This window comes from Phocoena sinus, chromosome 12, assembly GCF_008692025.1.
Source record: "Phocoena sinus isolate mPhoSin1 chromosome 12, mPhoSin1.pri, whole genome shotgun sequence".
Taxonomy (NCBI): Eukaryota; Metazoa; Chordata; class Mammalia; order Artiodactyla; family Phocoenidae; genus Phocoena; species Phocoena sinus.
This window is the reverse complement of record NC_045774.1, coordinates 27001127-27028673: the sequence shown is the minus strand read 5'-3', so window position 1 is coordinate 27028673 and position 27547 is coordinate 27001127. Positions and strand designations below refer to the sequence as shown.

Genomic DNA, 27547 nt, shown 5'->3' with positions numbered 1-27547 from the left:
CCACTGCGCCACCAGGGAAGCCCTACAGGTGTTATTTTTATAATCACCTGAGATTCTAAACTAAATTGCCCTAAAATTAGACCACAGTCTTTGCACATGGACAGAAAACCTAAGAGAGACATTTAAGAATGTGTCCTACCACCTAACAACCAGTTCTAAAAAGGGAATAAAATGAATCCCTCAACAAATGTTGCCATTTGAGGTGGCAATTTTCACCTGTTGATGGTAATAAAAGACAGAAATCCGCACCCCACCCCCAAAAAACCCACCTCAATACAATCCTGTAATTGTTAAAGAAAATAATGACTTGCAGCATTTGAATGTTATAATGTACAATATGTCCATAAGAATAAAGTACTACATTGAAGTCTGATACTCAGGTATAGGTCACATGTCTTAAATACATGGAAAACTTCGTAAGTTGTTAAAATTCAAGCAGTCCTCACTTGTACACTCAAAATATCGCTACCTAGACTTAAATATATATATATTTTTCACCTTTCTTCTTTCTTTGACACCTGCTCACACAGGTGCTCTGAGCACGAAAAACCTTAATAGTAATCCAGGGCTAGAAAAATAGGAAAAAGATGTGAGCGGGAAATAAGTTTTAGTTAAATTAGAAAGTACAATTATTCGAAAGACCATTTATAAAATTTGTCCCTTGGAAACTGGAGTTTCTAGGTAGAGATGTGGAAGAATTGTTTTCTATGAAGGAGACGGCAGCCAATTAAATTGCTCTCTTCATAAAGAAAATATTTCACTGACAGCCACAGGGTTGATTTGTAGGTTAATTGTTAGAAGCATGACCACCAGTTCGTTAGTTAACATGCTTGGGCACTGAATAAGCTAGTTTGTAGTTCACTTACATCGGAACAACTTGTTCACGTGCAGATTCTAGGAAGTGTTTATTTATTTATTTATTTGAGCAAAAACTACTGTGTACAGAAGCAGTTTTTTTGTTTTTTTTCCTTTGTGGGGATTAGGCACCAAACCATTTATATTCTCAATGAGGATGCTGCCCTCCTGCTGCCCTCTCTTGGGGGACCGTAACCCTAAGCACCCAGCTTCTCAAGTTCCCTAAAGCAATTACAAAGGCACGTCCTCTAAGCCACCCGTTCCCCACCCCAAACGAAAATAATGACCTGCCAACCTTTCAAACATTTTAAGACAAAATAAACCACCCTACAGGAAATAGCCTGACTTCAAAGTAAACAAGTTCAAGATTCCTTGTCTTAACCTCAGGTATTTTGGCTGGAGGGATTAAGTCTTTAGTCTTTAGGTGCCCAAACTCTACCTAGCAGAACAGATACACCATTTGCAAATACTCTTATAGCTTTCTTGGACCTTTCACATTAAAATTAGCATACCTTCTAAGTCAATACCTCTTTTTTGAGGGTGGGGGAAGTCTTACATTTAGATAACAATTGTTTCCAGTTATGTGTAAGCAGAAAACACAACACAGTTTGGGAGCCTGCAATTTGAATGTCTTTTTAAAATAAGAAACTGCCTCACCGCCCCCATCCCAAGTGTAGGAAGGTACCAGAAACAGTTTACTGGCCAAGAATAGAAGAGGGGAGTAGGAGACAGGAGTGGATCTGCAAGAAAAAACTATCGCGAGGGGGAAAATCGGCTGCATATAGTAAAATGGGGGAGGGGAGGACTTAATGCTCTTGGAGATGTGAGCTCCTGCCCCTGCCTCTGGCGTGGAAGTTGGGAAGAGGGGGTTCCTCGACACAGCGCCCTGATGAGCCGAGCCACCGTTCCTGCCTTGGGTTGGTGCACGGACTAAAAACATGAACGCCGAGGACCCTTGTTTCAAGTCAACGAATCTCTGAGCCCTCCCCAGCACCTGCAGGCCCCCATCACCCTGCAACCAGCCCCTGCCTCGCGACCCCAGATCTCAGAACTCTCGTGAGCCGGTCGTTAACTGCGGACCCCAGGGCAGCGGGCGGGCGCTGCTCACGCGCGACCATCGCGCCGGGCTACCCGGCACCCGGTGCGCCGGTTAAGGCCGGAGAGTTCGCGCAGAAAAGGGTGATCCTGCTAGCCGTACCTGGCCGAGGATTTTCCGGCTGACGGTTTGGTTTGGGGGATACGATTTTCCCATTCAATTGAATCAGATCCAGCCCGGCAGGTGGGAGAGGAGCGGCCAGCGTCTCTCCACTTCCTCCTCCCGCCCGCGCTTCCACCTGTTTGGGGTAAGTCGAGCTGGAGCGCAAGAGGGCCGGCCGGCACTGCAGCCGGGCGCCGGCGAACTTGGGCGCCGGGGCCGAGCAGCCGACGCGCGGAGGCGGAGGGCAAGCGGGCTTCGAGCCGGGGTACGCGGCGCGCCGAGCTGGCCTTTCCGGGCCGCAGCCGGGCGGGGGAGGGGAGCGCCGGCGCCCCGCGCGAGTCCCTCCCCCCACGCCCCTCTCGCCCCAGTCCGGCTCGCTCTTCCCGGCCCGAGCCCGCCGGACCACCACCTGCCCCCGCAGCTCAGTCACCTGTTTCGCTCTGCGCAGCGCCATCGCCGCCCGTGTGGCGGTCGCCGCCAACTCTCAGGTCCGCCATGGTGCTCCGATGACGCTCCTGGAGAGCCGCTCCGCCCTCTTCCTCGGCTTGGCTCCCGCCGGCCACCCCCCCTGCCGGGCGCCCGGCCCAGACAGGTGAACGCCGTCAGGGAAGGGCGGAGGAAGGAAGGAGCGAGCGCTCGCGAGCCCGAGGCGGCCTGGGCCCGGCGCGCGGGCGCGCCCCCTCGTGGGCAGGTGCGGCGTGGCAGCCACTCCGACCCACGCGGCTGGGTTTCCGCAACCAGAGAGCGGGCGGAGCCAGGCACCTGGGCCTCGAGCTTCAGGCCCCGGCTGCCCGCACCTCGAGGTCTGGAGGCGGGTCGGCGACGCTTAGTGGCGCTATGAACTGGGACGGTCTGAGGATCAGTCAAAGTGAGGCGAGAGCGTGCGGACGCTCTATTCGTCTCTGAGCTCTGAAGCAGCCAGGTCAATGTTAGTTTCGCCAGGACTGGCGTTCATGCTGACAGCCGCCAAAGAGTATGATGCCACGTGGAAAGGCGAAGTACACGAGCTGGATTCCACACTGCGGTCCGGTCTCCATTCTGCGCTTTAGGACGCCATTGTTGATGACCTGTCTTCACCAGGCTTCTATATCTGATGAACCCCAGGGCATACAGCTTAATGAAACTTGTGCCCAGTGATGTAGCTTTTCTTATTCTTGATTTCCGGTTAGCAACTACCCTGTGACTCCTGTCTTGCTCCGGAAGACCAGGAAAAAAAGTTTCATTTTTTAAAGAAACATTATTAGCTGCGGAGAAACCAGTTTCTGCTTTAATAAGCAAATAAACAACAAGCAACAAAATGCTGAGGAAAAAAAAAGTAGCCTGTATAAATGGAAACATAAAGGAACAAAACTGAGGAGCGCTGAGTTCTGCCTCGTTACACAGAGATGTACTCCCACAGACTCGGTCGGCTGAACACAAACGGCAAGCTCCCGACAGTTTTAAACCCTTTCAAGGACTTCAGCAGAATCTAGTGGACACCCAAGCGTGCCTGAGAACAGTGTTGGATTTCTCGCTAGGGTGACAATTCTTACCATCCTTGCATGCACATCCTGCCACTCTGAGCCCAGCAGTGGACTGGTTTTGTTTGGTTTACTGGGTCACTGGCTGACTAGGTAGAGGTTTTGCTTAAGGGACCCTCGTGCTGTGGTTTGTAGTCATGGATTTTCCCTTAGTGCCATTTCTACAGTGGACTAGGCAAACTGATCATTTAGCAATATGATCTTCCTAAATCACATTCAAATAACTCTTATCACACTTCTAATCGATAAAAATGAAACACCAGGTGGGTGGAAGTAGTTTTAGACCTCAGCTTGGGCCCAAGCAAAGATATATTTTACTACATTGTCACCAGAGTTTAAGACACTTTCCTGTGAACATCAGAAAGACCCCCTTAGCTGAATTTTGAGAGTTGAATTCTCTGGAAGAACCTTGAGAAAAGGAGGTGATTTGTTTTCAAAAGGAGGTGTTTGTTTTCTGCTATACCATTTACTGAAGTAAACCAATGAGTTCTTTCTTTGACTCCCCACCCCCCAAAATATCGAAGACTAATTGGTGTTTTTATTTGTATGCGTGTTTGGTTTTGTGTGTGCTTACCCCTTCTCTCATTCTTTTGATAACTTATGTTTCAGTCTGTCACAAGTTACACAAAAATAAATGCAATAAGAAACACACCAAAATTCTTCACTTGGGCCCTGTACAGACTTTGCATTCCAAACCTCACGCGGTGTCTGTAACAGGGTGGACTGTTGCGTGAATGCAGGAATGGATGACGTCTGTTAAATGTCACACACCACCATGTTGTGCTTTCTGTTGTCCTTTACTTAGAACATGGAAGCCATCTGTCCTGAGCTCTCACATCCATCTCGGAATCTCACGGAATCATCATGACTCCCTTTCCTGGGGAAGAGCTGAACTTCCTGCTGCCACCTCCTCCACTCCTGCCTCCTTTGAAACCCCATCCCTCCCTCCTCCCTGCTCCTCAAGTGCCTCCATTCAAGGCGCTCTGCCCCCAACAAATACATTTAGGAGTCTTTGATTCAGAACATTTCTTCCTTTGACTTCCACCCTCCCAATCTCTTGTCATCCATTTTGTTCACCAAAGGGTATACATGTGTGGACTCCAGTACCATCATCAGCTTATCATCTTTGTTTAACCAGCTGTGGTCTTTCTTACATGTCTATAAAAACTTTCTAAGTCACAAAATCAAATAACCTGTTATTATTTTTTAATCCATCATTCCCTTAGGCTTTCTGCAGCACTCGACCCTGATAGTCTTCCTCTTGGCTTACACCACTGGCCTGTTCTTTTTCGCATTCCTCTGTGACCAGTTCTTTTGTCCTTTTGGGGACTTAAACTCCTCCTCCTCCTCGACTTGTCCCCAAACTTCCCTCCTCCCCAAATCTTAGGCCATAACCTTTCTGCTCTACTCTGTTTCTCACAGTCCTCATTTACTATTATCTCCATCCAAGTGACTCCTAAATCCAGAATCAATACTCTTGACCTCAGTCCTGACTTCCACCAATACATTCTCAACGGTCTCCGCACATTCTAGCACGATGCCCTGCCATTAATTCAACATGTCCCAGACCAGCACCACCCCAAACTTGCCTATTTTTGAATCCTTCTCTCACTCACATAGGCTCAACATCTATCCTTTCGTTTTCATTGTCCTCACTGCCCAAATCCGTGTTCCCAAATCTTGTCAATTCATTGTTCTGATTCCACCTTTTCAATTCCTATTCCTACTAGACCCTCATTCACATCTGAAACAGTCTCTAAACTGCTCTGTTCAATTTCCGTTCCCCCTAATTTACCCAACACAACTTCACCAGGTTAATCTTCTAATATACAGCTACTCTACACACACCCACTCCCTTGCTCAAAAAAAAACTGAGTCCCCGTTTCTACATAATTAAATACTAACTTCCCTTCCCTCCCTGACCACCCCCCAATCATATCCTGAGCTCTCTCCTATCCCATTTTCCACTTCTCATCTCTATAATTTATATTTCCAGCCAAGTAAGAATTTGAATGAGTTAAAATTTTTGTGTGCTTTAATGCAATATAAAGGTTGTTCACTTTCTCTAGAACACCTTGAAAATCTCTTTCTGCCTTTGTTCTTGGGGCTCTCTGCCCAGAGCGACTTCTCCAGTCCTGACTAATTTAATAATTCCTTCCTTCCAAGGCCTCCTCAGTGAAGCCTGTTCCACCTGCCCAGGCTCCCAGCAAGCCTGTCCTCTGAACCTCTCCAGGGCCTTCTGAGCTTGCCACTTGTCCAGCCTTTAGTACAGACTAGATGTGATTTGTTACTGCAAACCTGTCTCTTCAACCTGATACGAATTACGTGGTGGCGGGGACTTTGTCTTCTCTTTCTCTATAGGTGTCCGTAAAGTCTGGAGCCATCAGTTATCTGAATTGTTGACAGACTGCAGATGTCCTTGGTGACACACGTGCCTTACCTGCATTCTGAATTTGATGGGCTTCACGTATCTCTCTCCTGCTGTTACAGCGCCTCACACAGAGTAAGCATTCCAGTGGGTTCGCAGTAATTCCGCACTGGGAATGAATGAAACAAAATATGCAATGACAGAATTGGGAGAGAGAGGTCAAAATGTGGTTAAAAAGAAACATTGGATCTACTTTTCCCAGCAAATTCCAGTTTTGTTTCTCTAATGAGACTGCCGCTAGCACCCATGCATAACTGTTTCGTTACAAACCATCTTTCTGGGTTCAGCTCTGGACCTTCACTTCTCTGTAAAGCCTTTCTTGACCCCCTCTGGCAGTTAGATGTAACTATAGCACTTACTACACGTACTGTTCTTTTATTGTCTTGATTCCACGTCTGACAGTGAGCTTCAGGGCCAAGAACGGTGTCTTCTTCACGCACGGGATGCAGTGCCCAGTAAGTATTTAATAAGTACTTTGGATGCAGTGCCCAGTACGTATTTAATAAGTACTTTGGATGCAGTGCCCAGTACGTATTTAATAAGTACTTTGGATGCAGTGCCCAGTACGTATTTAATAAGTACTTTGGATGCAGTGCCCAGTACGTATTTAATAAGTACTTTGGATGCAGTGCCCAGTACGTATTTAATAAGTACTTTGGATGCAGTGCCCAGTACGTATTTAATAAGTACTTTGGATGCAGTGCCCAGTACGTATTTAATAAGTACTTTGGATGCAGTGCCCAGTACGTATTTAATAAGTACTTTGGATGCAGTGCCCAGTACGTATTTAATAAGTACTTTGGATGCAGTGCCCAGTACGTATTTAATAAGTACTTTGGATGCAGTGCCCAGTACGTATTTAATAAGTACTTTGGATGCAGTGCCCAGTACGTATTTAATAAGTACTTTGGATGCAGTGCCCAGTACGTATTTAATAAGTACTTTGGAGTGAATAATGCGGTAACACCAGCAGGCAGCATCGCGGTGTTCACTACCTGCTAAGCATTGCACTATGCACCTCACCTGCATTATTTTATTTAAATCTTACCACAATCCCATGTTATCTCCCCCGTTTCAAATGAGGAAACTGAGACTTGGAGAGGTTAATTAGTTTGCCCAAGGTCACCAGTAAGTGGTAGTTTTGCTCCAGGCCTGCGTACTTAGACTCTTGCTGCACTAAATGAACACTGAATAGTAACCATCTGACGGCCACCTCAATGGAAAGGGGCTGTCCCTGTATCTCTCCAGGTGGCACTTGGAATTAGGAGGTGGGGCTTGATAGTTTTAAGTTATCTGTAGAGCTTTGTAAAAAGACCTCTGGGCCCTACCCCAAACCAATAACAACGGTTTCTCTGAGGTGGTAGCATCGATGTAGTTTTCAAAGCATCCAGGTCATGATAATGTGAAGCTGGGTTGAGACTCACTGGCCTAGGTGGATGCCAAAGGCCTTTTAATGCAAACCTTTCATGAAAATTGGGCCATAATGGAATTGCCTTCTTTTGTGACTAAGACCCAGCATTCTGGAAAAAAAGAACAAAAACAAGAATTAAAAAAACCTAGTGATGGTAGTCTGGGAATGTATTATGAACCATGTAGGGAGAGTGGAATATTTGCCCATAGATATAGGGTAAGAGGAAGATCCCAAGGGGAGATTATATCATTAAAGAGTCGGCTGAAGATGGGTAGCATGATCCTATATACGGTCTAAAAAAAGCACTTTACCACTACAGGTGGGGATATGAACTGTGGCTTAATAAAGAAGTTATCTTGTGTTTCAATATGAGTGAAATGATATATCATTTAATTTATACCTCACCTCTTTGAGATTTCCCCACAGGACACAGGAGGCAACTATCTGTCCTCAGGATTGGGATGTAAGAAAAAGATGCACCTATGTTGTTGTAAGTATCAAATGAGGACATATTGGTGAGAACTTTTCGCATACTCTAATGCAATATACAAAAATTATATTGTATGCTGATGGGACTTCCCTGGTGGCGCAGCAGATAAGACTCTGTGCTCCCAATGGGGGGGCCTGGGTTTGATCCCTGATCAGGGAACTAGATCCCACACGCATCCCACAACTTAGAGTTCGCATGCCACGACTAAGGAGACTGTGAGCCGCAACTAAGGAGCTGGCAAGCCACAACTAAAGGAGCCCTGGAGCCGCAACTAAGGAGCCCACCTGCCACAACTACAACCTAATGCAACCAAATAAATAAATAAATATTAAAAATATATATATATATATATATATAGTATGTTGATTTTTACATAGAAGTAAAGATGCCTCCTGTTTTATCAAAGACTGTTCTGTATGGGTCAAATCATGATACAGCTCTGATATTTCTATCTTGCATAATAAACAGGTTCCTCTGTATTTAAGAAATTTGTTTATGTCATTCATCCACCTAGGAGCTTCAGACTTCATCCTATTCACATGGGCAGGCTTATAAAATATAATATGTATCCAGCTTAAAATAAAAATATTTCCCTCAAATATGAGAACTAAAATTAAGGGAATAGAAAATGCAGTGTTCTCCACTGAGATGCTATTTGCAGCCCCTTTGAGTACACAATAGTCATCCATGGTAACTTGGGGCCTTGAGAAAAAGACACTGACTTTCTTTTATTCTGTTTTTCCACATTCTCTCTTTTACCACTCTGTAGCCCTGAGGAATAACTTGGACGTCAGTTGTTCTTTGACTACTTGAAGGGAAGACAGATTCTATTTAACATTAGAGATGAAGAAATGGTTAGAATTTCGACACAGTAATTATCTAGATTGCCAAAACAAAATACGAATTCTTTAGAATTTATCAAAACAGTATGTCGAGAGTCTTTTTACTTTTTAGAGTAAATATGACACAAGGGGTAGCTTTAGAACAAGCTAACGTTACTAGGATTCAGGCAGGTGCAACTGGTACAGTTCAGTAGTACATAAATGACTCAAACAAATGTACTCTAGACCGGAAACTTAAGTTACAAAATATAGTCAATATTACAATTAATACAGGTAAGTAAAAACCATTGCTCTCAGATTCTGCACACTTAAAAAAAAACCCATAAACTTTATACAATAATCAAAATCACGCATTTCTACTCCAATTATTAGGGCATATTACAAACACACATAAGCCTAAAAAGTTACGGTCACATTTTGGTTTTGTTCCAGTGATGCACAATCGCATGAAATGTTCTATCTGTTTCGTGTGAAATAAACATTTGGCTGAAGTGCTACAGCCACTGAATTAACAATATTTCCATAAAAATGTTCAGACTAAAATAATCCCAAACATCGCAGTGTTTAGGATTACTTTGAGAGTCCTTACAAAGAGTCCTTATGAATCATAGAAATAGAAGCAGTTAGGACATTTCAGTGTATTTTGTCTGTTTTGTTTTTTCTAACACGAGTAAACAAATACTGGATTTAAAGTGCTGCTTCTTTCTCCTCTCCCTTCGATTCTCCCTCGCCTAGAAGATCAGGTCTGTATTCGTTTTTAGAATCTCCAAGGAAAGCTGGAAACAAACTGAGCGACAGTCAAGTCTGTTTGTCTCGAAAGTCAGTGATGGCTTTCCACAGTGTACACAGCATCCCTCCCCTGTTTAAAGACAAGAACATGGTGAAGAGATCACTTCATTTGAAACAATGCCCTTGAAATATGAAAGTGACTTCTTAGCTTTCAGTGGCTCTGATCAGAACATGAAGATCCCAAAGTCTTATCACTCATTATGTATTCTTTTTGTATATATTTTCTCCTCATCCCTCCATGCCTTTCCTTTCCACTCCCACAGACTACCAGGGCCCAAAGTGTCATTTTAGGCTTCCTGCACTTTTGAAATGTGTCTTTCTAGAGGTGGGTCAGAGTAATCATTATGTATGTGCTTGGCGTGATGGAAAAAACAAATTATTCTAAGAAACTATCAGATTATAGCAGGTATTTGGATGGCAAATCAGTACCTCATCCTGCTATTTCTATTAAGGATGATGCAATCACGAACCAAATTAGAGCATTTGTTGAAGGCAGCTTTAGAATATCTGTATGCTCTTAATCTGATGCGTTATCAAGAAAAGTCTTCCAGCTGACTCTGCATTTACTGATATAGACACATTGCTTATTAGAGCTCCCGATAATAGCCTGCTACAACTAACTCAGGTTTCTCAGAGCAGCTGAGAACTGGAGAGCTTCACCCAGGACTGTAGAGCTAGTGAGAGCTAGGTAGCGACCCAGGACGGAAGGGACCCAGGCTTCTTGATCTCAGCCCAGTGCTCTTTCCATCATGATGAGACTGAACAGAAAGAAAAGTGGTACCTTAGTCTCAGGCATTTTAAATCATCACGTGTAACATAGTAGAGAACATCTGCTAGTGAATAATCCTCAGCCAAAAACTGTGGAGAAAGTAAAATAGGCACAAATGTAAGATGTTTTATGTACTTTCAGTAAGTCGCAAACTATCCATAATGTAAACATTGGCAAGAATGAAAAAAAAAATCTAAAAGGAAATCCACGAAAGACATAATCTTTTGGAATTATTAGAAAAAAGTTCCCCCTATTACAGAATAATTACAAAGAAATACATCCATATGCCTTCCAGGAGCAAAAAGATTACAGGCAACACAGAATTTCTGATTGGTCTTCTGATGAATAGATAAGACTTGCTTGTAATTACACCTGCTACTTATAAGATAATGTTTTTATTTAGGATTTACTGCTTTGTAGCTTTATTTTTCTCCAGTGGATAAAAAGTGTTGCTTACACTTAATTTCTGGTAAAATGTACTTTCCAACACTTACTACAAAATCAGAGTCCTGAATTTAAGTGAAGCTTTTAATTCTAAATCTTTTAAGAAGGGCAGTGATTTAGTGGATCATCAATTACTACTCCTTAATTTGGATTTGAACCTAAGTTAGAGGGAAAAATATTTTGATGAACTTGATTGGATACATTATTTCCCATAGGCAAGAGAGTCCTTTAAGTTTATTTAATTTGTTATGCAGATTTCTAAGGAGACCCTACATTTTATTTAGTGGTCCAATAAATTATCAAGTCAAGAGAAATACATCTTTATTCTTAGTTGTTTAAAAAATTTAAATATAAAACTGAAATCAATGTAATAGTGTACTGAGGCTCTTTCTATAAAATAATAAAAATATAACCTCTTACTATGTATATATGTGTATACATATTATGTAATCTTAAAACATAAAGAAATGCTATTCATGCTGACTACAAAAGCTCCCTATAGGGAGCAGAGATGAATTAGGTTCTTATAGACATAATATAGTTTATGTAGAAAGTGTCTGTTTCTGCCATAAGTTCACTAACTAGTCCAGTTTATTAAGTAGCAATAAATAGCGGCTGCCCAGTACAGTCTAAGAATGTCACAAGAGAATTAAAAAGTTAACACACAAGAGAAAGAATCAGAAACAGAAGAACTTTTTTCTTTCAGTTCTGTCTTGATTTTTCCTACTCTTTTTTTTTTTTTTTCCTACTCTTTATTTTCAACTCAAAAACATAAAAATCCTTAGGAGTTCTGGACCACAGAGCTTTCACCTGCCTTGCACATTCTGCACCTCTACCCCCAAATAGTTTTCCCTTCTCATCTGCCCCCCACCCCAGAACATCCACACAGATAGTGTATTCCTACATACTCCTTTAGACTTCAGCTCACTGGTCATCTCAAAAAACCTTCCCCAGCTTCTCCCTCCCTCTGTCTCGCAACACTTGATAACCTTTCCTTCACAGAATTGACCAGGACATAATTACACTTGTATCTATGGGATTATTTGATTATCATCTGCCTACCCTGGTCTGTGAGGGCAGGGTTGGGTCTGCATTTCTCACCAGTGTACCCCCTGTACCTAGCACATAGTAGGCACTCAACATTATGAAACAAAGAGAAAGAATGCTTGTCCCACAGAATGTTTTCTTTACCCGACTTATAGTGTCTTCATCGGCTCCATTTTCTCTCAGCCATTCAGTAAGTTCGGAATCTTCAGTATTTGTGCCAGGAGAATTCAGGTGACACACAGGCAACCCTGGAATATCTAGAACAGCATGGAGAGGAGGGAAGGACGTTCTTAGCTTCAGCTAACAGAGGTCATCTGAGACCCTCCTGGTCAACATTTATTGATACTTTAAAAGATTTTTCTCTATCAGAGTATAATTAATAGAAACCATTGAGATTGGTAGTCTACATGATAATATAAATAAAACTCTTTAACACTGCTTACTATACTAGTAAATGGAGAGTCAGTGACAATAATTAATGATACTCCCACCTTATAGTTTCACATCAATTTTATAGCTTCATAGAATAAAATGGTACACCAAAATTGTACGGTGTGTTTTTCATGCAACAAAGATAAGCATGATTAGCAGAGCGCCATATAATTATAATAATCTCTTTTTCCACTATTTGCAATAATATGGAAGGACCATACATCTGAACAAAAAAAATATGAACCTTATTTTCCTCTAAACAGGCTAAATAAGATTGTCTAAAGATTGTCTTTCATACCCAATTTCTCACAGAATAGATTTCGTCAAAGTTCCATCTGACTTTTTTAAAAAATTGAGATAAAATTGACATATAACATTGTATTAGTTTAAGGTGTATCCTAACTTATGACTTTTTATTACTGTATCTTGATTCTGTTTAAGCCTTGTCAAGTTATAAGGGGGGGTGGGAACACTAGAAAACACAGAATACAAATGCAAAATGACAAAAAATATTATCTTATTCTAGTAATTTCATTGTGAAATCTTAAAAAGAAATAAGGACAAAAAGATGGAGAGCCCTACTTCAATAATACATAATCTCGGGAAACGGTGATTATGAATCGTCTTACTTTTACCGCACTTATAAGAAATGACAGCTTTGCTACCATTAAGAATTGGATTTTTTTTTAAGGCAACTCCTGCTTGTAGTTGTGGGACAAGTGACAGATGCTGATTAAGCCATGACATAAAGCTACCTGTTGGCTTCCTGGCTTTTTGTGGCAGCCTGATTGAACAGTATTACTTTAAAATTTTCTGCTATTCACCTATTGGTTGGGACTTAAGCTTCAGGTGCTTAATTTCTTGGTCTTTTTCTTCAATAGCTTGATGAAGAAGTGCTTGTAATTCTTTCTCTTTCTGAATCAATTCTTCCAGTAATCTGCGGAAGGAAATTATATTGGTTGACAGGATAATAAAGCTAGAGCAGACACAGAGTGATCTCCTAGGCAAGGGCTTCTCACGCTGTCATGAACACAGAAACCCCTGGGATTGTATTAAAATGCAGATTCTGATCCAGTAGCCTGGGGCTGGGGAGCGTTAGGGGAGGGACCTCTGAGCTTCTGCATTTCTAATGAGCTCCCAGCTGATACTCATGTTGCTGGTCCACAGACCCCCAGGTTGAGCAGCGAAGCTCTAGAAGGTGTGTTTCCAGACAAGAATTTAAAACTTCCACCCCCAGTTGTCTGCCAAAATCTTCAGGGATGTTGTTCTGTTTCTTTTTATGACCATAAATGGCAAAAAAGTTTATATATGATATTAACAGACCTATATTCTACATGTGTGGCCCCTCATCAAAAACAGTGTGTCAATATGGGTAATACAATAGGCAATGCAAAGCAGAAAGGTAGTCACTTTTTTTAAACTATGAAAATTTGAGAAGTAACTATAGGTGAGGCCACCTATAGTACCTGGCATATAATAAATCCTCAATAAATGTTAATGGTGGTTGCTTGGGTTGTTGTGGTTGTTACTGTTATTTCTCTCCTTCTAAGGGGAGCAGTGAAGTGGGTAAAAGGATAGCTGTGTTCTTGGTACATTCAGTTCCCAGTTGGCATCTGATGCATTCTCCAAAGAAACAAGGAGAAATATTATTACACATAGTTCTTACCCATGAAAGGTTCACTATACAACTGAGAGCCAAGTGGTAACCCACTCACCATTCTCAACACAGTTTTCTGGGAAAACATTCCAGGTTGTGAAGAGAGATGTTCTGATTTTTTAGAAAACCATCTTCAAGTAACTTGGATTCAGAATTATAACAATTTAAGATACATAATTATTTATAAGATCATCAAGGTACATTGTTGCATGCCCTATAGCTCTTAGCAAGCTGTATTTATTTTACTTTCTGAGTAGTGACAGATTTAACTCAGGGCCAGATTCCATTCCAAAAGTTTGTTTCTGCTTCAGCTGACATGGTCTGAAGACAGCCCAGCCCGACAGAAGGCAGCCCTGGGCCTTATATCCTGGTTCAGCCACCCACTTCCTGTGTTAACCTTGACAAATGACACAACGCCTCTGGGCTTCAGTTTTCTCATTTGTCAAAAGGAAAAGTAGAACTTCCTGAAAGGATTGCTGTGAGCACTAAATGAGACAGTATAGGTAAAGTGCCAAGCACAGTGCCTGGCCTTTAAGAAGGGCTGTTTTGTTCCCTGCTGCCGCCTCAGGCCCCGGAAAAGAGGCCATCCAGGGCTTAATAGGGTTTTTTTCCCTGACCCCCAGGCTCCACCCCTTTTCCACACAACAGAGACACGTGAGGCCATTAGGTACGAGAAAGGGTCACAGTAGAGTAGGTAGCAGAGGTGAGACAAAAGGAAAACACAATGAGAGGCAGACAGAAAGTGGTTCCAGGAAGACAGTGTGTTTAAAGACAATTGCACAACTGCAGAGTAAACAGTGCACAATTAGGTGGATTAAGCAGTAGGAACTAAAAGCAAGAGGGAAGCAGAGGATTAAGGGAGACTTTTATCTACTCTAATACGAATGATATTCAAAGAAATGGATAGCAAGCTCATTATGAATTTTTTTTAAGTTGGCAACTTTTTGGTCTGGTATATATTTTTGTCTTTCTCGCTAATTTACGTGTATGGAATAGTGACAGCATATTCTTATTGTTTTTCTCAAAGAACACAAGTGAAATTTTCTAGAATTTAACCCATGTTTACCTAGACTATATATTTCCTTTTTATCTTAAAAGCCAGAACGTAATATTGGAAGCAAAGCATTGACAGGCCACCTCATTTGTCCCAAATCCAGCTCTCAAAATTATTTATTTTAAGGGCATATCCACCCAGTCCATCAGTTTTATTTTTACTTTGTCTTCAGTTAGTAGGGAAATCCTTTGAAACCAAGGCAAATGACTGCCTCTCTGTTCCAGAGACGTTTGCCAAGGATCAGCCATGAGGTCAATTTTTTAACTCAGATGGGTGTGGGTGGGGAGCTGGGTTGATGGGTAATTCCAGAATTGCAGGAAAGGGAAATGAGATAACCAGTCAGCTCCTCCTGAGTTCGATTTTAACTACCTCTGCAGTACTGTCCCGACTCCTTGTGTGAAGCAAATTATTGTCAGAACGTTTTCTGTAAGCATATACTTTAAGTAAAGCATACATTCTAAAGCTATTTTGTTATTTTCTGCCATTTAGTATTATCGATAATCCAATCATCAAGAGCTGGATAAACGTGATGTATTTTTATCAGTGATTATCCTAAATATAAGCTTAAGATTTCTAGCCCGAGGGTTTACAAGCTTTCCTAAAATCACACTAACATTTCCTCAATTTATTTTGCAATATATGTACATCTATATATGTAAAGCAAGGAATATTCCACTGAAAGCTACAAGGACCAATATAGACATGACCAGCCCCTGATCAGCACTTGGACAGAAGCAGCTGCCCTTTCTTTAAATCCTAAGTGAAGTGAATGTTGTACCTGGTCTCACTTTTCTGGGGGTGATGGAGCTGTGGGAGATCCTACTAGAAAAAGAAAAAAGGAGGCCAACAACCATATAGATTTCACAGATACATGTGTAAATACACAGAGAAAAAACAAACAAGGGGGCCCTTGTAAGAACTGTTAACAACATACTAATGTAGTAAAGAAATGTGGTCAGTCTTGCGGGCAGACGTGGGAAGCAGGCCCTCAGCTAGCTTAAGACCCTCAGAAAAGAGATGTGAAGACCTGAAGAAAGCAGCCGGAGAAAGACAGCCCTCAGGGACTACAGATGGATCGAGCATGGTGGACAGATGGCGGGGACGGGGTGTAAGTCAGGGTAACGCAAATGGACTGAGGAGAGAAGGAAAAGACTGCACTCAGGAGAGACACGTTCTAGTGACATAAGCCAGGATACGTAGACGGAAGGTTCAGGGGCCAGAGGAGCAAATGCACCAGCTCACTGGTAAATAAAGTAGCTCTACTGTCTGGACGGCATGGGCAGGGCAGGGTTGGGTGGCTGGACCCAAATAGTTATGAGTGCACTTTCCTCCTCCGAGGATCAGAGAAGGGTATGAAAAAACAACTCCAGGACTGAGCGACAGACAGTAAACTGAAGAGAAGTGACTGAAGTCGACGGCTACTATAATGGATGGAGCGTCCTAATGGGACTATTACTTGAGAAGAGCAGGAAGATTTCGATGAAGTCTTAGAAAAGGCTCCCGTTCTTTTCCACTAAGCAACAGAGATGCGAAGTAAAGAGCTGGGTTTCAGAGAACAAGACTGGGATAAGGAAGTCAGAAAGCCACTTTCCCTTTATTCAGAAAGTTTTCTGTATGTAAATCACAGAAGATATGTATGGATTTACTTAATCATGCAACTAAAATTCATGTTTCTAAATATAGGATGAGGTTTGTACTACTCATACAAGCTTGGTATTCAAGCTTATCAAAAACCTGAACTTATGACTAAAAATAAAATGGTCTTATCTCCCCGGTGAACAACTTGGATTTTCAACTAAGCTTGCTAAATATTTGAACCACATTTATTGATTCACTCCAAAAAAAATAGTTTTCCCTGTCAAAACCCAAAGTCATAAAGTCAGTTGCCCACATGTCAACTGTAACCAGCACAGGAAGCTATAAATCATAAAGATTCAGACCTTGAACTGTGCCAACATCTGTGAAGAACAGGAAATATTTACTGTTCATTTAATAACCTGATCATGTGGGTTCGGTGTTATCAAGCTCTCAAAGAAAAATTAAACTCCAGATATGACACAGCATATTAAAAATAAAGCAGAATCACAAATGTGGTCAACAGATCATCCTTTCAAAGTTTTAAAATGAAAAGCTTTTGAACCATTAATTTTATCTCCTCCAGAACAGAGCTCTTCCTCTCCTGAAAGAACCTGATATTCCAAATCACAGGCTCTCAAGAACACAAACTCTCTGCCTGTCTCTCAGCTATCTGTTGGATGGTACACGCTGCTCTGAGTCTGCATCCCAGAGAGTCTGTGAGGTTACAACTAAGTTACTCTGAAAATCTCAGTGCACTTGGAGATAAAGCAGTGATCAAAGAAGAGCTGCTGAAGGACTGAACTGGTAGAAGCAGAAAACGTATTTGACTAAAAAGACTAATAAATCTCTCATTTTAATGAATAAAGCATTAAATCAAGTTTATATGAATGGGATAAAGGAATAATATTTTGTATATTCTGCAGACCAATCTTTAAAGTAGACCCCAAACACATGCAGTTATATAAAAGTAAGAAAAAAGAACCCACCCATGTCAGAATAGGACTTACCTATTTGTTTCTATTTTCATCCTTCCAAGCTGTACATTCAGCGATCGGTGAGCACTCTGGGAGTCGTGGGATACAGTAGAACTGAGTGTGCTCACCCCTGAGGTGGCCACAGCATCTTCAAGGACCACATGAGGTCTTCGGACAGTTTGATTTGAAGGCTGTTCTTCATGGTCATCTTCTGCATCCAAGTCTTCTTGATCGGCGGTATCACTCTCAGATGCGAGGCTAAAATGTGGCCTCAGTTCTGTTAAGCATATGATCAACAACACTGTTAATGAAATAAGAATGATTGCTTTAATTTCTTAAGACATGAATGTCATCTCCCCTGCTATCAGTAAGAGATGTATTCCCAACTGCTTTTCCAAAAGTGATGACGGATTTCTGCACAGTACTTTAGATTTGTTTTTCCAGTGAATTTGCAAAATTCACAAGATGTATAAACTCAGAATGATCTAACTCAAACAGAAGAGAAACTTCCACGCTGCGCATAAGGTACGTGGGAAATATGTTAAAATCAGAAAGCAATTATATAAAAACCTGTTAAGAATATAAAAATTTGTTTACACAATTAAAATTCGTATTTTCAATTATATAATATCTGGCAACTATTAACTCACTTAGAAATGAGGAAATTGAGATATAGAGAGATTGTATAAACAAAAGTAAGAACACAGAATGCTTTTTGCTTGTAACATTCAAAAGGTAAGGGGGGGCGTGTACTGAAAATGCCACACAATGCTTATATTCATTCTAGAAGACTATCTACTTTTGACTATTGGGTTAATTTTTGGTGTGTGTCCTACCCTAACCTGTTGACTAACCATTGAAATCTAAAGTGTAAAAGTTACAAGTCTCCAGCTTAAAAACACTGTATGACACGAGTTCATCTGCATGTCACTTCAGAACTGGGGTGATACCTTCCCATGGGAAAAACTATTAAATTGTGATTAGGTTCTCAAAATGGCCCCCCAAAGGAATTACATTCATAATTTAAATGAAATCAGGGTAGCAGAAATACTGGGTCTTGGTTCCATATGCTATGACACATGGAACTTTTTTTTTTTTTGAATGAAAGATTCTTTAAATTCTATAGTCTTTTACAACTTTTGAAAGTTTCACACACGATTTTTTTTTTTTTTTTTTTTTTTTTGCGGTACGCGGGCCTCTCACTGTTGTGGCCTCTCCCGTTGCGGAGCACAGGCTCCGACGCGCAGGCTCAGAGGCCATGGCTCACGGGCTTAGCCGCTGCGCGGCATGTGGGATCTTCCCGGACCGGGGCACGAACCGGTGTCCCCTGCATCGGCAGGCGGACTCTCAACCACTGCGCCACCAGGGAAGCCCCGCACACGATTTTATATAAACCCATAATAACCCTTATTTTCCCTCTACCCTCGCATTGCCCCTCCCCCGTTCCCTCTCCCCACTGGTAAACACTTGTTTGTTCTCTGTATCAGTGAGTCTGCTTCTTTGTTTCATTCACTAGTTTGTTGTCTTTTTTAGATTCCACATATAAGTGATAATATTTGTGGAAAGTTTGTATTTGTCTTTCTCTGTCTGACTTATTTCACTTAGCATAATGCCCTCCAAGTCCATCCATGTTGCTGCAAAGGGCAAATTTTCATTCTTTTGTATGGCTGAGTAGTATTACACACACACACACACACACACACACACACACACACACATCTTCTTTAGCCATTCATCTGTTGACACCTTGGCAGTTGTAAATAATGCTGCTATGAACATTGGGATACGTGTATCTTTTCAAATTACTGCTTTTGTTTCTTTTGGATATATCCCCAGGAGTGGAATTACTGGGTCATATGGTAGGTCTGTTTTTAGTTTTTTGAGAAACCTCCATACTGTTCTCCACAGTGGCTGCACCCATTTACATTCCCACCAACAGTGTAGGAGGGTTCCCTTTCCTCCACCTCCTCACCAACATTTGTTATTTGTGTTCTTTTTTAAATTTTTAAAAATTTATTTATTTTTGGCTGTGTTGGGTCTTCGTTTCTGTGCGTGGGCTTTCTCTAGTTGCGGCGAGCGGGGGCCGCTCTTCATCGCGGTGCATGGACCTCTCACTGTCATGGCCTCTCTTGTTGCGGAGCACAAGCTCCAGACACGCAGGCTCAGTAGTTGTGGCTCACAGGCCTAGTTGCTCCGCGGCATGTGGGATCTTCCCAGACCAGGGCTCGAACCCGTGGCCCCTGCATTGGCAGGCAGATTCTCAACCACTGCGCCACCAGGGAAGCCCTTTATTTATTTATTTTTTAATATTTGTGTTCTTTTTAATGACAGCCATTCCGACAGGTCTGAGGTGATGTCTCATTGTGGGGCACCTGGAACTTTCATTAGATCACAGAACCCACCGAGAATCTGATGAAAGCCAATGGAGATTCTCCCCAGAAGAGAAGCACATTCATACAGCATTTTCCCTGGATTTCCTGAGGGCTCACTGACTCCCTGCAGCCTGTTCCGAGTGTCTGTGAACCACAGGTTAAGAGCCCCTGTGCTGGGGGAGGGCTCTTAAGTGGGAGGGATGCAAGACCCCTCCCACCACTCCAGTATAGCCCTATGGCAACCAAAGGGCCTACCCATCGCCAAATCCTCCAGGTAACTTTTCTTTCTTTGCCTTACTGACCTGTGTATGGTATTCTCCTTTAAATCTTTGCTGCTGCTTCTCTTCGTCAGAGCCTTTTTGTCTACTACCTGTCCCTTAAAAGCTGGAACCTGAATTCCATTCTTCAGTTTTATGTTTCTACTTACTCTCCATGGATGAGCTCATTAAAATCTATGAGAGTAAGTACATGTGATGTGTGGATGACAATCTAGCCTGATTCTGTTACATCCAATACCTCTAAATATTCCTGTGCAGGAAGCACTTCAAATTCAACGATCTAAACAAGAACTCATCTTTTGCTCATAACAAAACCAGAGTGCCCTTTTTAGGGCCAGGTTTATGTAGCCCTGACTTCCTTTACCAATCTGTGTTTATTTTCAATTTTTTTTTTATCATGGTGAAACAATGCATGACATAAAATGTACCATTTTAACCATTTCTAAAGGTACAGTTTAGTAGTGTTATGTTCACATTATTTTTCAACTCATCTCCAGAACTTCGTCATCTTGCAAAACTGAAACAGTTCTGCATTCTCCCCTCCCTCCTGTCCTCGGCAACCACCATTCTACTTTCTATGTCTATGAATTTGACTGCTATTGACACCTCGTGAAAGTGGAATCAGGCAGCATCTGCCTTTTTGTTACTGGCTTATTTCGCTTAGCATACGTCTTTAAGGTTTATCCATGTTGTAACATGTGTCAGAATCTCCTTCCTTTTCAAGGCTGAATAATATTCCATTGTATGAATATACCACATTTTGTTTATCCATTCATCTATCATTGGACACTTGTGTTGCTTCTACCTCTTGGCTATTGTGAATAAAGCTGCTATGGACTTGGGTATGCAAATATCTCTTTGAGATCCTGCTTTCAATTCTTCTCAATATATACCCAGAAGAGGAATTGCTGGAACATATGGTAGTTCTATTTTTTTTTTTTTTTTTTTTTGCAGTACGCGGGCCTCTCACCGTTGCGGCCTCTCCCGTTGTGAAGCACAGGCTCCGGACGTGCAGGCTCAGCTCAGCCATGGCTCACGGGCCCAGCCGCTCCGCGGCATGTGGGATCCTCCTGGACCGGGGCACGAACCTGTGTCCCCTGCATCGGCAGGCGGACTCTCAGCCACTGCACCACCAGGGAAGCTCGTGGTAGTTCTATTTTTAATTTCTTGAGGAGCCACTATACTGTTTTCCATAGTGGCTGCAGCATTTTACAGCCTCATCAATAGTGCACAAAGGTTCTAATTTCTCCACATCCTCACCCTTTATCTCTTAAGGTTAACCAAGCTCCACCTCTACACTGCTTTTTTTTTTTTTTGCATTATCTCCTTTCTCCTTCCAAAATTCTATTTCCTAGATCATCTATAGTAGGTGTGACTCAAAATCAGGTGTTTAAGTTTTGTAAGCCTGACACCTGGTATAGGTGCTAAGACATATTAGTCTCTCAAAAAATGTTGGCAGAATGGAAGTTATCCTACTAGGATTATTTGCATTTATAAGGGAACAAAACAGTGAAAAAAATCTTACTTTAAAAATAATTTAAGAGAGTCCAATTCTATATTAAATTAGAGCAAGAGTAGGCCTTTTAAATTTTCTAAATTTTTTCTCATGGTCTCTAAACTGAAATTTTAAAAACAATTTAAAAGTTTTATTGTCCTGCTGAATATAATCTCACTTTGGGGGAAGGAAAATTTCTGATATTTATTATTACATTTAAATGTTCCCTTACATTCCCCTAACTCTGTACACTTTAAATTATCATATATTATCATTTTACTTATGTGCAAGTGACTAAAAATTTTTCTCAGTAATTAGAAAAAAGTAGAAAATTGTAGGGACTTTTCTTGTGGTGCAGTGGTTAAGAATCCGCCTGCCAATGCAAGGGACACGGGTTCAATTCCTGGTCTGGGAAGGTCCCACATGCCACAGGCAACTAAGCCTGTGTGCCATGACTACTGAGCCTGGGCTCTAGAGCCTGCAAGCCACAACTACTGAGCCCGTGTGCCACAAGTACTGAAGCCTACGCGCCTAGAGCCCGTGCTCTGCCCCAAGAGAAGCCACCGCAATGAGAAGCCCACACACCGCAATGAAGAGTAGTCCCTGCTCGCCACAACAAGAGAAAGCACGCGCACAGCAACGAAGACCCAATGCAGCCAAATAAATAAATTTATTTAAAAAAAATATTGTAAGTGAATGCAATACTTTGTTATTTTGGTCTTTCAATGGTGGCTCCCTGAGGACACATCATCGAATAGACATTGTAAAACATGCAAATGAGACAAAGCATCTGGTCTTTGTCCTCAAAGAGATAAGAACCTAAAGGAGAACTAGGGCAAATATACAGAAGAGTCATAAAAGCATGTACAAAGATAACATGTGTCAGCCAAGTGTCAGGAGAAAGGCAGGGACCCAGGGGACCCTGGAATGAGTGGATGGCATTTAAGCCCATGTGTGGGAAATTAGAGCGGGTGCATGTTTCCAAAACAGCAAGACAGGATCAAACAACGATATTATTCCCACCTCCCTACCCTCCCACTCCACCCCAACTGGTTAATTCCCCAGAGGAAAATAACTAGACTAAGCTTCTTCTTTTTTTGTGTGTGTGTGTTACACGGGCCTCTCACTGTTGTGGTCTCTCCCGTTGTGGAGCACAGGCTCCGGACGCGCAGGCTCAGCGGCCATGGCTCATTGGGCCCAGCCGCTCCGTGCCATGTGGGATCTTCCCGGACCGGGGCATGAACCCGTGTCCCCTGCATCGGCAGGCGGACTCTCAACCACTGCGCCACCAGGGAAGCCCTAGACCAAGCTTCTTTAACACAAGGTATTTCTGATGCCTATTAGGATCACAATACTTGTCAGAACGACGTATGATCCTTGCATCAAGCATTGCATATAGTTTACAATGCTGGTCATTTTACATTAATGTCTACATGGGGCACATGACTGATTCAGCTTCACAGCTGGTAGTAATACCAAGTGCTCTAGCAGTTTAAACAATTAGAGTTTCTATGAGAAGTGTGCCTACACTGTCGATTCTCTCTACCTTAGCACTGCCAACACGATCTCACGCTCAGCATTTCTCCATCTGGTCACCCACAGCCAGACTGTACTTGAGGAGCAACAACAGATACTTAACGTTGCCAGTAATCCACAGGCTGATCCTTGATGACAAGTTGGAAAACAGCCCGAGAAAAAAAACTCTTAAGGGGCTTGCACCGTACTCTCTGTTCTGTGAGCTCTTTTTCAGAAGAAAGAAGATTGAACACTTTATTTTTTACTTTTCATTGCGAAATAGTTTTAGGATAACAGAAAAGTTGCAAACACAGTACAGAGAGTTCCTGTATATCCTTTAGCAGCTTGCCCTAAACTTAACATCTTACGCAACTTTGGCACTATTAACAAAACCAGGAAGTTAACTTGGATACAATAGTATTAACTAATCTATAGACCTTATTTGAATTGCACTGGTTTTCCCAAGAATGTTCTTTTTCTGATCGGGGATCCTACAATGCATTAGTTGTCATGTTTCTTAGTCTCTGCCAATCTGTGACAGTACCTTAGCATTTTTTTCTTTTTAATAAATTTATTTATTTATTTTTGGCTGCATTGGGTCTTCGTTGCTGTGTGCAGGCTTTCTCTAGTTTCGGTGAGCGGGGCTACTCTTCATCATGGTGCGCGGGCTTCTCAGTGCAGTGGCTTCTCCTGCTGCAGAGCACGGGCTCTAGGTGCACAGGCTTCAGTAGTTGTGGCACGGGGGCTCCAGAGCCCAGGCTCAGTAGTTGTGGCGCATGGGCTTAGTTGCCCCACGGCATGGGGATCTTCCTGGACCAGGGCTCGAACCTGTGTCCCCTGCATCGGCAGGCGGATTCTTAATCACTGGGCCACCAGGGAAGTCCTAACCCTAGTATTTCTTTATCCCCCATGACCTCCTTAGTTCTGAGGAGTACTGGTCAGTTTTTTTTGTACTGTGTCTCATTTTTATTCACTTATGTCTTGTCATGATGAGGTTGTGGCTCTGCACTTTTGACAAGAATACCACAAATGTGATGTTGTGCCCTTCTCAGTGCATCATATCAAGAGGTACATAATGCTGATGTGTCTTATTACGAGTGATGCTTACCTTGATCTTTTGATAAAGGGGGTGTCACTGTTTTCTCTTTGTAATTTAGTAGATATCTCGTGGGGAGATTCCCCAAGACCATTCAAATATCCTGCTTCTCAGCACACTTTTACCTACTGATCTTGACAGCCATTGATTGTTCTTGCTTGCAATAATTATTACTGTGATGTTTGCCTAATGGTGATTTTCTATCTCCCTCATTCCTTCTACATTTATTAATTGGAATTCTACTAAAAAAAAGAGCTGGTGGGCTTCCCGGGTGGCGCAGTGGTTGAGGGTCCGCCTGCCGATGCAGGGGACACGGGTTCGTGCCCCGGTCCGGGAAGATCCCACATGCTGCGGAGTGGCTGGGCCCGTGAGCCATGGCCGCTGAGCCTGCGCAGCCTGTGCTCCGCAACGGGAGAGGCCACAACTGTGAGAGGCCCGCGTACCGCAAAAAAAAAAAAAAAAAAAAAAAAAAAAAAAAAAAAGAGCCGGCCCTTCTCCTCCATATAGATATTTATTTAATTACTTATATCAGTATGGACTCATGGATGTTTAATTTATTCTATGGGCTATAATCCATCACTATTATTCTTTTATTTTAATTTTTGCTTAATTTGTTCTGGCTTAGACTTTGGGGAACTCCTTCAAGCTGTCTCCAGTGTCCTTTGAATAAGCTTCCATCCCTTGGGGGCACTTCATTACTTTCTGCCATCACAGTATGTTCCAAGTTCATCTTGTATTTCCCCTGCCCTAGGCCTGGAAATCAACCATTTCTCCAAGGAGCTCTGATTCCTTTTATTAGAGAATGGTGTTTAGAAACCAAGATCTGGGTTCTCTCAACAAACACATCTAGGAAAATGTATGTATTGATGATGGTATACTTTTGAATTTGTTGGTTTCTTTAGCATGTTTTTTAAAATTTGGTAGGTAAATTGTAGTATTTTGTCATCTAAAAGGAATTTTTATCAGGGGACTATAAAGAGAGACATTTTTAGTGTTTCTTTGAATCTTAATTGTATAACAAAATCTCTAGGGACATTTGGAAATTTGATGGAATTGTCAAATGCTTGAAATCAATTCCTCTTCTTCATATATTTCATCATTTATATGTTGGTGTACAGTGTACATTGTCTTCCCCTATCTCGAGAGGAATATAAAAAAATACTTTCTTAATGTAATTCTCTAAAATTTCCACTTCTTATTTTATTTTAAAAATTATTACTATTTTTTTGGCTGCACCACACGGCTTGCAGGACCTTAGTTCTCCGACCAGGGATTGAACCCGTGTCCGCTGCAGTGGAAGTGTGGAGTCCTAACCACTGGACTGCCAGGGAATTCCTTTTTTTTTTTTGGTCCACTTTTTTTTTTTTTTTTGCGGTACGCGGGCCTCTCACTGTCGTGGCCTCTCCCGTTGCGGAGCACAGGCTCCGGACTCCCAGGCTCAGCAGCCACTGAGCCATGGCTCACGGGCCCAGCCGCTCCGCGGCATGTGGGATTTTCCCGGACCGGGGCACGAACCCGTGTCCCCTGAGTCGGCAGGCGGACTCTCAACCACTGCGCCACCAGGGAAGCCCTGGTCCACTTTTTAAAATGCTTCCAAACAGTCATTTCAGTTGTCATCAGAGACCCCTAGCGGCCTCAAAGAAGCCAATTCACAGTGGAAGGACAAATAACTTTCCTTAGCAAACCCTTTGCATAAAGAACGCGCCTTGCTCTGCACATGGCTGGGTTAAAGCAGTGCCCATCACAGGGACACCCATGCAAGGAGACATGCCTCGCTGCCCTGTCCCTGTCACTCTCTCTAAACTTAACAGTGTTTCACCTACAGTGTGATAATCAGTGTGCTTTATAAACTTTTTATTTTGGAAGAATTTTAGATTTACAGGAACACTGCAAAGATAATACAGAGAACTCCCGTATACCTTCCACCCAGTTCCCCCAGTACATCTTATGTAACTATGGTACCTCTGTCAAAACTAAGAAATTAACATCAGTACGGTACCAACTAAATTAACTAAACTACTGACTACTTTCAAATTATGCCAGTTTTTCACTGATGTTCTTCTTCCTATTCCAGGATACAATTCATTGCATTTAGGTAATCCATTTTAAAAGGATTTTTTTTAAACAAAAATTAGATTAACAGTTTATTTATATGCTAGTTAAATTATTTCAAAGTATAATCCCTCTCTCCTCTCCTCATTTGAGCATTCTTAATTTAGGCTACTACTGGATATAACTCATGGCTTATACCTATCGCTTTTACTGATACACACCTAACCTCTCTCACCTCTTGTATCTTTTGGGTTTATAACCCCTCTTTGGTACATTTCCCACATCCAAGCTTATTCCAGTGATCAACCATCTAAACATAAGTATGTGCTGACTTCCTTAGAGCATTACAGTAGGTTTCCATCAGCTTTAGATTCCTCAGGTTCACACCCAACCGCTAGTCATGCATTTCAAAGGCTCTCTAGGATTTTTTTCGAAGTTCTGCAAATATTTTCACACTAATTTGTTATAACCAGGTGAAACTCATTTACTTATTGTTTCAACCAATATTTATCAGGAGTCTATTATTTTCCAGGCACCATGATGGACAGTGTGTTTAGCACAGAATAAAATAAAACAGACCCTCTGATGAGGGAAACAGCTATTAGACAAGAAAATAAAAGGAGTTTCTGATTGACGCAAGTGTCGCCAATGGGGAAAAACCATTTCCAGGGAGAGAGAGTGATGCGGAGCCTACTGTAGACTTCGGGGTTGGTCAGGACTCTGCAGAGGCATGCTGTAAGGTACAAGAATGCAAAGGTAGGTGGCAGGAGGGACGAGGGGTGCAGGTGCGCTCTTTAGAGGAAGAGCACGTTCAGGGACGTTAAAACTTCTTCCATTCCTTCCTTTCATAAGAAAGAAAGAAGTTAATTCCTCACTCTCAAACCAAACAAGGTATTCTGAGAGAAGAGAGGGAATTCCACAACTCAGAAGGGTTGATGATAACTTAAAAGTTTGTGGTACCATTTATAAATAACATAAAATTTAAAATGTTTCATACTTATATTTTTAGATTTCTATTTTAGAACACTTTATAATACATGTAAAATTAGTACAATAGATCATGTTTCTAATTCGTATATCTAAATCAATCTATTTCTCTATCCATATCCACACAATACACACACACACACACACACACACACACACACACACACACATGTACGGTGGAAGAGCTCTGCTTAAAATTTTTATTAATGGGTACACTATCAAAAGACTTTGGGGGCTTCCCTGGTGGCGCAGTGGTTGAGAGTC

At 42.0% G+C, this 27547-nt stretch overlaps 2 protein-coding genes across 5 annotated transcripts in view; both read right to left on the bottom strand.

The window, feature by feature from the left end:
• Positions 1–2681, bottom strand: part of MAP7 (microtubule associated protein 7) — a 163997-nt gene extending 161316 nt beyond the window's left edge. Inside the window, exon 1 of one of the 3 annotated variants that reach the window (XM_032651644.1) lies at positions 2484–2681. In XM_032651644.1, coding sequence (XP_032507535.1) covers positions 2484–2550 — 67 coding nt within the window. In that variant the 5' untranslated portion in view covers positions 2551–2681. Of the gene's footprint in view, positions 1–2053; positions 2287–2483 lie in introns of those variants that run through there. The other 2 variants (XM_032651649.1, XM_032651648.1) reach the window with 2 other exon arrangements.
• Positions 2682–8816: 6135 nt separating this feature from the next.
• Positions 8817–27547, bottom strand: part of MAP3K5 (mitogen-activated protein kinase kinase kinase 5) — a 224254-nt gene continuing 205523 nt past the window's right edge. For both annotated transcript variants that reach the window (XM_032651201.1, XM_032651202.1), the window contains 5 exons: positions 17522–17765; positions 13050–13162; positions 11938–12050; positions 10315–10391; positions 8817–9603 (listed from right to left, as the gene is read on the bottom strand). In XM_032651201.1, the coding sequence (XP_032507092.1) occupies positions 9543–9603; positions 10315–10391; positions 11938–12050; positions 13050–13162; positions 17522–17765 (608 nt within the window). In that variant the 3' untranslated portion in view covers positions 8817–9542. The remainder of the gene's footprint in view (positions 9604–10314; positions 10392–11937; positions 12051–13049; positions 13163–17521; positions 17766–27547) is intronic.